The 13020-nt window shown below is 31.0% G+C and overlaps 1 protein-coding gene across 1 annotated transcript in view; it reads left to right on the plus strand.

Annotated features, from left to right (window-relative positions):
* Nucleotides 1–645: 645 nt before the first annotated feature.
* The window catches only part of LOC124534931 (steroid receptor seven-up, isoforms B/C), a gene marked incomplete at its 5' end in the record, with an annotated part of 84648 nt that continues 72273 nt past the window's right edge, over nt 646–13020 (plus strand). Inside the window, one exon of the mRNA XM_047110973.1 lies at nt 646–949. Coding sequence (XP_046966929.1) covers nt 646–949 — 304 coding nt within the window. The remainder of the gene's footprint in view (nt 950–13020) is intronic.

The raw sequence follows: 13020 nt of genomic DNA on the forward strand, positions 1-13020 counted from the left end.
TCGCTACGTCTCAAGGATAGCGTCTATGTTAATATTGAAGTAGGTAGCGCAGAAATATGGACGTCGGAAAGTTGATACAAAGTAGGATTTTCAGGTACCGTCAAGTCATAAAAGTGTAAACGAACTAAAACTAAATATCATTTATTAAAACCTTATATACCAATGTATGACTAGATTTAGTCTATGAAATTGTTATTCTAATATATGTTCATCTATTTTCAAACACTAATAAAAGATATCTAGAACGAATTCAGCTTTATTCGTAAAACAAAATTACAACGAAAACCAATATAACTTTATTAACTTATTCAATAAATTTTATTACGTGAATAAAAATTCATACACGAACGCGGCACCGATGTCTCGATACGATCCAATTTCTGAACATTCGCATTCAAAGGGCGAACGCACAAAAACGTTACGACGAAAGGTAAAAAAAAAATATATCAATGTTCATAAACAAAAACAATACCGCCCAACGGATTTTCTTACCGACGGTACAGCTGAAAGATTTTCCCCCCGAGTGGGGGGGGTCGGTCGAGGTGGCGGGGCCTTCGCTCCCTGCCCCCAGGCCACCGGGCCAATGGCGGAGCGCCGCGGCCTGGCCCGACCCGAGCTCAGTCGCGTCTGAACCGCGACCCTTGACACACGCGCGCGCCACCGCGTTCTCACCCGGCGACCGCAACCGGCATCATCACGCACGGAGCGCTAGTATACGGCGGGGTCGGCGGCCCGGGGCTCTGCCCTCCGAGAGCCTCCGACCTCCCGCCTTTGGAGCTCGGCTTCCGTGGTAGCTGGCGGGAAGACGAGCTGCTACCGTCGACACCCGCGAGTCAGGCCGCGTCGACGCAGAGCGGCTCCTCCGCGAACGATAAAGGCCAGAATGTGGAGTGCGTCGTGTGCGGAGATAAGTCCTCCGGGAAGCACTATGGCCAGTTCACTTGTGAGGGTATGTAGGAAGTGAAAGTGTTCTATATAAAATGCGTTTGTAAGTGTTGTGTGATTGTGCGCCGGGTCGGGAGGTCATTGTGATGATTAAGTTGCTTTCCACGATTTAAAAAACTAAAACGTGAATATCAACTACTTGACCTGCGCTTAATATTATAAAAAAAAAAACGATAACAGACAACGGTCAGGGATAATACAGCCAAAATAATTAAAACCGAAAGTTATAAAAACTGTGCGAACTATTAACGTCAAAAAAATTAATTTCAATTAAAGTAGGTAGGTAACATTTCCAATTTGCAGAAATAAAAAATATTAATTAGGTGAGATAAAAAAAAAGTTATAAACCTTGAGATTTGCGCATAAAAAAATTAAAACATATTAGAAAAACCTGACTTAAAAAAAAGCACAAAGATTACCTATATTATAACAAAAAAAATAAAATACGACAAATTATTAAAAAAAAAAAATTAAACCTAATAAACAGACTCCATGATAACAAAAATAATTCCAAATTCAAAACTCAATATAACAAAAACAACACCAACTTCGCTCCCCTTAACTTCAAAAATATCAATTAAACAGCGTTACATCTAATCAAAATGCAATAAGAGGAAAATTGCCTGCTTCTCTAGATAAGGGATTCCTCAGTTTTATGCAAATTAGCTATAATTGACAATTCTTATTAGGGACTTTTCGTTTAAAACGCACTTTCATACTTATTGACCAATACGTAACGCAAGTAATATACATGCGAATTAAATATCATAATATTATTTATACAATTGTCGTTATAAATTGAATGCTTATGTACTTGGACATATATTATATAGAGAGTACGTATATTGACTTGTTTTATAATGCTATCATCTAGATAGTTTTAGTAACAGACTTCCTTTTACTTTGTCTTATACTTGTCTATGAAAAATGATTTGAATTTTCTGATTAACTATATAAAAAAACGTTTTTTAAAACCTTAATTTATTTTTTAAATACATATGTGAATCAAAGCTGATAAATTAAATATTTTAGTATTCTTTAGAACCTTGTGTTTTTATAATGTCAATAATTATTATTATCCATAAAATAATATTCAATTAAATTACAGTTATTTTGATTATTTTAAGTCTGCATGGAGGTTATTTTACCTCGGTTATAATTAAGCTCAAGATCGATTTTCGATAGACTCATTGAATAGCCAATTAAATTATGAATAGACTACCTAACTAAAATAAGATGAACCCATTTCATATTAAAATTACTTTAAATTAATTATTGATAATATTAAAACTTTTGAATAGAGACTTTGTTCTGTTAATTAAAAAAAAGAATTAAATATTTAAAATTCGAATCGGCGTTTTTCTTGTAAGTTTTCTAAATCGAGTGAAATCTAAAACTGTAAAGTGTAATCATTGATTATAGTTTTTTTTAATCCGTGACACTGAAGTTAAGTCCAATCATAATTTATTTTTGTTCAATATTAAAAAAAATCAGCGGTTTTTTGTGTAATTTGATAGTAACGATAAAAATGTTTGTTTTTTTTTAATCGTTCTCATTTAATTAAAAGACGCATTAAGTAAGTCCAATCATACCTTACTATAAATATTTCTCAAAGCGCTAGTAAATCCTCATTATAATATTAAATAGCATCGACAGCTAATAACAAGTTAGTACTTGAGGTAATTATTTCTGAGTTCAGATAGCCTCAGAGATAAAATGTGAATGATGCCCTGGGAACTTGGGCTTTTCACTGTTGTTCACTTCCAGTTAAATTGTTACAATCACGTTTATGTGATAACATTATACTCGTATGAGCATCGGACGCTCTTTACTTAGAATTAGATTAAAGTATTGTTATAACTTTTGCTACATGAACAATATTTATATCTAATGTTGATTATTGAATAGAACACGTGGATCTCAGACAAGGTTGCGGGTTCAAGACCGGGCAAGCCCACTGACTTATGCTTAATTTGTGTTTATAATTTCATCTGAGGAGTACGCTCCAAATCACCTCTTACGTTTTCCAATCAAGAATATAGATTGACTATAACATATTTAACTACTATATTACGTTTTTTTTCTGGATAAGTCATAATTTTAATATCAATGAGAACTCAATAATTGTAAAATATGTCAATTTAATTTGTATAAATGTGTTTAGAATATCACCGCCGGTGTCAAAAGTCAGTTTACCATTGGAATACTCACCAAAATATATCGAACGTTTTCCAAATAAATTAATTAAAGATTGACAAATATATCTTTAGATAGCTATAAAGTAAAACGGTTAAAATATTAGTATAACGAAAGATAAACGTCGACAATCGATGATATGATATTTATAACGTAAGTATTATAAGATCCTTGACCTCCGCAAGTTCACGCTCAACTACTTCAGTGCATAAATACGCTTACGATCTAAATGTAAGCAAGGTTTGAGGAAATCGCTTAACCTTAACAATCCCACAGCTGGACAACAATCCTAAATATACGCAACTCAAATCAGTGACATTTCGTCTGATACAAAGTTGTATGTTTTCCTTGCCACGAGATACAGACAACTTAATGGTGCTCGCTCTGATTGGAACCCACAATCCCTTTTTACGTTACGATTCACCCGTTTAACTACTGGACCATCTCAGTTCACTGTTTATGTGCATATGTTTTGTACATTTAGTATATTTAATTAAGTTCAAACCTTGTTATGAGAATGAAAGTGTTCATAGAAATTACAGAGATATTTTATCAGATGAGCTAGAAGAGCCTATGTTGTAACATAAATTTTAATTATAATAACATAAAATACCACAAAAAATCTGAAGTGATATTATTTTTTCTTAAATAATAATTACTGATCTCAGAATCCGTATTCGAAAATTTGCCGCCGTCGCCTACTTAACAGTTAATCTAATTAGGGTTTTAAAGTCAATATTTAAAATAGAGTAGCGTATGTCTGCCTCAGAATTACATAAAACTATATCCTTATATCTATTACAAAAGGCTATGGAATAGCATTCAAATATCTTCTAAATTGTGCCGTTGACCATTGAGGAGTTTTTTAAACCGATTTCTTAAAATTTTACTTACATAATTTTTTAATTACTTCATATTAGAACCATAATAGTTATTTGTTAGCTTTAAGTCCTGATTTTATTTACAGTGGGGCGTAAACGACCCCGTTCGCAGTTACGTGTTAAATTTAAATATCCCAACAAAATAAATTATATTAATTCAATGCATATATATTATCAAATTGTTGTATAATTTTCAAATTGCAACATAAAAAATTACATAAAATTATTTGATACTGGATTAATATATTTCAATAATCTCGTATAATTAACCATCAACGTCTAAGTATGTCAATTCAAATTCAGACGTGTTGTATCAGCGGTTTTCGTTTATACTACATGCTTAGTGGCGCCAGACAATTCTTTCTCATTAATTTGCTCGGACTTCATTAATAACTGGCTCCGATAATCTGTTGTCGTTAATCTAAAGTTGAAATTATTTCATTGAATATTTAAACAAATTTCTTTTATCGTTAGTGGCGCCAAATAGGTCGTGAACCTGTTTATCATTATAGAAATGTCTAATTATGGGCACTATTTCTGGCTTTCCGTTATATTGTTGACATACGTTCTGATAATCGTACCGGAATATTTTTAATTCGGATCATTGAGGAGACAAGTTAGACTACTGTATCAATATATGTGTATATTTCACAGAATTTTATGCGATACTGGATTGTGATAATTATGTTGCAAATATAATTACAAAATGTAATTATAATAATAAATTATTAAAGTTCGGTATTTTCTTTTTGAACCGTCAGTTTTACCTTTGCATAAATAAACAGGAAATAAAAAAAATATATACGATCAGGTATAATATTAATAAATTAATGAGTTTTATATAATATGGAGCATTTTTTACATTTTAACGACTCATCAAATTGTAATTTTATTAAAAATCGAGAATTTATAACCAACTTAGGTAGTTATCATGCAAACAGCGGTTAACTCGTGCTATACAAAATATACAACGAAATAAAACCATAAACTAAACTCCGAAATGTTTTCGTTAATACTCATCACAATTACCATAATACGGGTATCGATAAACTGCATTAGTGTCGCACCCATAAACTGTTATTTTGATGTCGACAAATACACTTTATTAACTGTTGGACCTCCCGCTGCCCGAAGTGCAACCTTGTCGAAGTATACAAGTGCGACTCACGAAGGTGTCTCGGTATAAAAAGTTTATAGCGGCTACGTTGACAAGGTTCTCTAACGAAGCGCTCCTTTTGACTTCAATGCTCGCGTTCGTGAGCGACAATACTGATCGCGTTTGACACCTGAATGTAGTGATGTAACAAGGATGTGATGCATGTCGGTGTTACAGTCATTTTAATTTAATTTAATGCTCAATATTTGTAAGCTACTTTTAGCGCGATTGCGTTATTTACATTTGGAGGTCGAATTTAAGTGCTACGATACCAACTTAAAAATATTTCATTTATTTTTTTGTTATGCGTCATATAATTTTATAACAATTAATTAATATAAAGATACTAATATCTGATAAAAGATGTGATTTAACGTTAAAAACCATTATTTTATTTAAATTAAAATTTTGTCCGTCTCGACTTCAGAAGCGCGGTTTGAAATCATATCTACGTTATCTATAAACCAACTTATCGTCATGTTACAAAATTCAAATTCGATCACAAAGAATACAAACGCACAAATTAAACTAAGTAGGCGCAAAATTATCGACGCGGCGCCTCACTATCTCGCCGTCTAACCGGTCAGTTTATGGTATGTTTTGTCCGGCGATACCGTGGCAGTTAACCCTATCTTTACGACCGACTCTAAACATAAGTGTCTCTCCGAACTTATTTATTCTTATCTCATTCCACTTTTTAAATTGAATCTGTGATCGGCGCGTGTGTGGCGCTCTCTCCGGCCACTAAAACTGTCAATAAACTCCTCAAATCGTATGAATCATGCGATCTTTTAATGAAAATTTCGAATGTTTAACGTTGAATATATACGATGTGAAGCACAACACTAGTGTATAAGGTAAACATTTGTGTTGTGACGTTAAGTAGCGTTTTTTTGTAAATTTAGTGTCGTATGTATAACTGTAAGAGATCGTCACGTCGTTAACTAGAAAACGTTTTATGAACGTATAAACTAAATTGTGTTCGTTTTTTAAACTAAGTGCAACTTATGATGATTATAGTATTGCATACGAGATTATATTATTGTTGTTACGCAATCTTCGCGCTAGAAAAAACATTGTTATATACTACGTTATACGATTTACTGGACGTTTTAAGCATTTTAATAATGACATTTCAAATCCTTCAGACAAATATCACCAGTATTTGTTTTTATTTCCATTGACATTCTTATTTTTCTTAATCATATCATATTTAATTTGGCACATACACAAAGACACACTCACATTCTGACGCATATTATGTACATGATTGATTTATTAATAAATAAATAAATGCACGTGCTTTGTTTTTGCAGTTACAATATGCCACCGTTTTAATCATTCGTAATTAAAATTCTTTACCTGGTTGTCACATTATAATTTATAATTCACATCACTCTTTTTTTAAATTACGAACCACAACTTGACTAAGGATGTCTAAAATTCAGCCTAAATTTATTTTTGAAATAAAATGAAAAAAAAGTCACAGCAAAATTAAGAGATATGACTTCTATGTTCGTTATTAAAATCAATTGAAATAAATAAAAATTCAAACAAAATTAACAGGCAAGGTGAAATAATTTATCAGTTAATAATAATTATCATAATTTCTTGTTATAGCCTCTTCCTATAAGACAACGGATATTTTGTCATTAATCCTTGCCGTCCATTATTCCCTTTGTGGCGTAATGAAATGATTGAGGGAAGTAATCATCGGATGCATCAATGATCTGCATTTGATAATTGCATTCAATAGTTCTATTCTATTCACAAGATGGCGCCCGCTTTGACGTTTAAAAAGATTTCGTATCTTTTTTTTTTAATTTGAACTGAAACGTTTTGTTTTTGCTGGACGATTTAAAATTTTGACGTTAAATATTAATAATATATTATTAAAAGTTATACAAAATATAATTCGTTTTAACTGTTGCATTTGACGCGTTCATTTTGTAATTTGGAAAATAATTATAGACGACTGGTTCCAAGGTATACGGTTCATGATTGATGAATGATTTGAACTTGCGATTGATTTTATTTTATTATACATCAAGCGGACCGCGGCTTTGCACGCATTACTTACCATTCGCTTATCTGACCACCTAAAATAAATAAATATATATATTTTAAGTACTTTACTAAGATTTCGTCCAGTATTAGGTATATTTTCCTAAAGCTAGTATCCAAAAATCCTACAGCTGGACAAGAGAACACTTCTCTTTTTTAAAGAGAATATTTTGAGTTAATATCACCTTGTTGTTTCAATGCATGTTTGATAAGCTCAATGTTTAAAAAAACATTTTGATATAAATATCTTATAATGCATTAATAATTGAAATTACGTTTACACAAATATATTTATATACTTTAATTCTTAAATAGATATCATACCAAACGATTCGTGTAGAGTTCGACTTTCGTCACAATAACTGATAATTGAAAAAAATTAAAAAAAAATCAAATTAATTCATGATTGAGATGAGATTGTGAATCATATTCAAATTCTTATCGAACGTATTCTAAAACTACCAACGTTTTGTAATATAACTACCGAAACGAATTGTACAGAAATATAAAAAGTAAAGTATTTTTTCTCGATAAATTCTTAGCATATACTAATATCTCAATGTTGTAAACGAACTATAATCTTGAGCCGATTAAGTATTCTTAGTAATAATTGCACCAGTTCACTACACAGACATGTTCTTACGTATTTTAGTGACAATATATATTATTTAAACTGTAACAAGTGGTGTTTATGAGAATGATTTTCCGTTTTTAATCAACTCTAATAACCTATTCTTATAAAAATTTACATTTTTTTTATATACTTACGTAATACTGTCTGTTTGCTTATTGCTGTTAATTTTTTTTCCTTTTTTTTTTTTGACTAATTGACATGTGTCATACCTAACCTGTATTTAATTGTATTGCATCATTGATTATTAATAGATCATTTTATTTTAAGCTTTACTTTTTTTTACGTCAAATGAACAGTGATTTTATTAAAGTTTTATTTTTTAATTTATATTTTAGCAATTTAATAGAAGCTGTACGCCCAATACCGTCGTCATTTTCGATAGTCAAGAATTTAGAAAAAATGTTAATGTCAATAGTTGTGTATATTACTTCATACATTGTTGCAAGCATATCCTTAAATCTCAATGCCACGGCACTATCGCGTAAATGGTAATACAAAGCTCTTAATTACAAGGAAAATTAGTTACAAGTCAGTTTATTGTATACTTTTACGCCAGCAACAACGCTTTTAAACTGACGGGATATGAAAGATTTAAGCTAATATTTTTTTTATTATTATTTATATTTATCCTCTACAATCACGAGGTCAATGAACTATCAATAATATTTCATACGAAGATCTAATATATTAGGATATTTAGGCAGACAACCGCTCATTGAAATTAGAACATTTCCTACTCATTTCCGGCACAATGCACTTGGATAAAGTTTATTTTGATTTGATTTGACTAGTTGGATTTGACATTTGACAATATGTTAACAAACATGAATTACATTTTTAATCTGTGTCTATCCCCTACCATTGTCGCGAGTTTCTTCTTAAATCTGTGTGTATCCCCTACCATTGTCGCGAGTTTCTCCTTAAATCTGTATGTCAATGCACTATCGCGCAATTTGCAAGCGGCGGAGGCGATGTTCCCAACGATAGTAGTAATTGGGCGCAACCCGCGATAGCCAGCACGCATCGCTCGCTCTGTTACGTGAGGAGATATATCTTAAAGTTATTGAGACTCAATAATATATGTTATATTTATTGTTACTTACATCATTTATTTCAAGATTAAAAAAAAAGTTTTACTTAAAAAGTATTAATACTGACTTCAATTAAATATAATTCATAATCTGTAGTTGTATTTTATAATTCATCTCGTGTTGAATCGAAAAGATAAACCGTCACGTTTCGAATGAAATTCCACATATGTATTTACCATCAAGCAAGCAATGGAACAATGACAATTATCACTGTACAAAAAAAAAATCAAGTATATTGTGACCACAATTAAAAAAAAAGATTCATATTTTATCAGTTTTAATAAATAGTGTCACATATGTCAGCTATGAAAAACTATTATACCACTATACTTTAAACTCGTACTAAAAGATTACTATAAAATATTACTATATAAGAATTTCTATACGCATTAAGACTATTGCTGTATTTGTTTGAATTGTTAGTTCCTGTGCTTGTGCAATGGTTCGATGTATTTAAAATAACAATATAGTACTTTCTACAATACATAACGAACCTCTGCATCGACTTTACCCCACAGCGTGTCACAAACATGCGCTATCTGTTTGCGAAGCTCTAACGGTATCTTGGGACGCAATGAAATGTTTTTCACAGTACTAGGATTCGTGCTTAGGCTTTAAGATATATCTTTCTAACATTTATCTAATGTTTTAGTACTTATTATATTGTACCTAGCTTTATGTCTTGAAGGAAATATACGTAGCAATTGACAAACATGTATTATGGTGGAATAAGAACTCCAATGTTGCTATATATTATAATTAAATAGTATGAATTCTCAATTAATAAGGTTAATTCTATTCAACAATAGTTCCATTGTCCCCATAGTGAATAGGTACATACCTAATTATATAGTAGTTAATGTATAAGCAGTTCGAAAGTTTTAAATTCCAAAATAAATATCGTAACTTGGCTGTATGTCGGAAAGCCTTTGCTTTTTCTGAAAAATAAAAAAAAAATCGTATCTCATACTCTTTAGCCAAGCTATGTTCCATCGCTTCAAGCGATAATAATTTTCCATGGTGAATCCGTTACATGCTTGCAGCGCTTTAATATCAATACTAAAAGCCTAAGCTGGTAAAATTATTCAAATCGCGTATACAATAAAGTATTTTCCAAAATCTTTCGTTAAATTAATGAAAATTATTTATAGTAAACAGTTGAAGACATTTCATCAATTCAATTAAAATCATTTTAAAATACAATTTTAATTATTTCAAATCTGCCTGGAATCTTACTAAAACGTGGCGGTACAATTTGACAACCAATAAAAACAAAAAAAAAAATTGTTTTGAATACGTACGTATATATTTTGATATAGTCAGTATCCAATGATGTTATTACATGACAATGGCATTAATACTTTAACAAGAATAAACAAACAAACTCTACCTTTGGATCACAATAGCTCACCCTTGAAGAAGGAACCTAGTAGGTAATACGTAGAAGTGCCTTTGAAGGCAGAGTAACTGATGGTCAAGGACTTTTCAATGGTAAACTAAATTCATCAATTTGAAAATATATATTAATTCCAATTTACTGAAAATATTACCCCATAACAACGTAAAAATCACATAAATAAAATACACATTAGAAAACTCTTAAAAAGAACAATAATCATTAAACATTCTTAAATTAGTGAAACATAAAAGAATTTGTAATCGAAATTGATGATAATTTAAAAATCTAAACCAATACAGTGTCCGTATGTTAACTAATGGCTAGCGATCACGCGACGAGCCGTCAGAATGAACTTTCTACACAATTTCAATATTTAAATCATCATAATCCATACAAAAAACCGATCTGTTGACATTAGTCGGTTTCTGATTATTAAAGAATAGTTTGAAAGAAGAACTCCAAAACCGGTACAATAAATAAAAAATGAACAATATATTAAAACGACTATAAGTTACACCCCATCGTTTAAAACCAATAGAGATTTTTTATAGATAAATATTCAATATAATAAAAATAACACATATTTATGATATTCGAATAATTTTTACGTTATTTATTGTTATAAAGCGTCATAATTATGTATAATTTCTTTTGCGAAATTTAATAAAACTTAGCATGTGTTTGGATAGACAATAAATAAAAAACGATTAGGATTTTTTTTATTGATAAAGTTGTTTTTCCACTAAGGAGGTTGTATCGGACGTAATTATATCTGAGTAATGTTTTATTTTTTATCTAATTCGCCTTGACACATTTAATTGATAAATTATAAGATCCAATATAAATTTCAATTTGTTTATTTAAGATAAAAAGGGAGATTATGCTCTGACTATGTTTTCTAGCGAATGTTTAATAAACAGATGCAAAGTTAATTGCGATTGGCCTTGTATTGGCTTTGTGCAAGCCAGTCTGGGTATGCTATATACTACGCACCACAGATTAAATTATATTAAAAGATAGTACAACAACAGACGCAAGAGACATAACATCTTACCTCCCAAGGTTGGTAGCGCATTGGCGATGTAAGAGTTGGTTTCTATTTCTTTGAGCGCCAATGTCTATGAGCAGTGATGACCAATCAGCATCACGTGGTCTGTCTGTCGAATTGTCTTCATATATAGAATAAAAATTAAACGATATTTGGCTGGGAGAGGAAATTTAATTTTGGAATTTAAGCTTAAAGTTTAAATCAAACTATTTCGAATTGATTTTTTTTTATCATGATAGAAATGTGACCTCAATGGAATGTTATATTACGATTAAAAATAAACATACATCATTATAATATTGTATCTAAAACATTTGGAAACTAGTTTCAAATACCATTAGTAGGTGGCAATACGTGCATCTTTATTACTTTACGTTTAAGCTCCCAGTCGATATGATTGTATGACCTTTAACATTCTGTCATATTTTTGGTCCAATTACCCAAAACCATAATTAATCATACACTTAGATCTTCCCCATGAATCAAGCCTATAATTGATGGGAACCATATGAAAATCCACTAAGTAATTTTTGAGTTTATCGCGTTCAAACTTACAGACATACTCTGGTGGGTTTTAATACATGGTGAACGTTATTATAAATACAAAAGCGTCAATGTAGACGCAGCCTTACGGAGATAATTCTCATCAATCCATAACATATTCATGAGGATAGCCATAACCATCGTTATATCGTTAAGTTGGTATTTTAAAATACTTTATAGTAATATATCGTATCGTCGATGCTTCCATACGAATAGACGAATTATCGTCGAGTAGCTCTGATGTATGAGATTATGTTAATATAATTAAATACATTAAATGCATTAACATGGCACATTAATATGTTATTACTTTGATTATAAGAATGTCTTAACGCCTACGATATTTTCTAATATACGTTTACGTAACAAAAGCTTTTAAGGAATTAATTAATTGATTCGAACTATACTTCTTAATTGGATTCTTATTAAAATGCTTTGTTTAACTAGTTAAGTAAGACACAACAACTTAAATCAGAACGTTTTATTCGTTCAAGCAACTTTGTTTTGTATTAGGTATTTTACGTACATTACTTAGTAATTAACTGGGTTATATAACCGAGTTGTGGTGGACCAGTGGTTAGGACGCGTGCATCTTAACTGATGATTGCGTGATTCAAACCAGATATGTACTATCGAGTCTAGATTTGCTTAATTTGGGTTTATAATTAATCTCATGCTCAGCTATGAAGGAAAACATCGTGAGGAAAGATGCATGTCCTTCTTCATTTCCATGAAATTATGTCACATATGTGTCCACCAACCAGCATTGAAGCCTTAGCCGGTAGTAGGACATTTATAGACGCTTTCTTTATACATTATTTTTTTTGCTTATCAACCTTGATATTATATTTTTCTTATTTTTAATAAATACAATTTAACATGTTTGTTTGAAATTAATATATTTTGCGTCCAGTGAAGGCTCTGTACTTTAATGAACTAAGGCTTTTCTTTGCATGTTTCTCATAAAAAATCAACCGTCTATTTTTTTTCTATCCGTCCGAAGTGTTTATGAGTATAGAAAAATATCAACTTGTAATAATGCCATTTTCTCAAGCTTGAATCC

The sequence above is a fragment of the Vanessa cardui genome, chromosome 13 (genome assembly GCF_905220365.1).
Source record: "Vanessa cardui chromosome 13, ilVanCard2.1, whole genome shotgun sequence".
Lineage (NCBI taxonomy): Eukaryota > Metazoa > Arthropoda > Insecta > Lepidoptera > Nymphalidae > Vanessa > Vanessa cardui.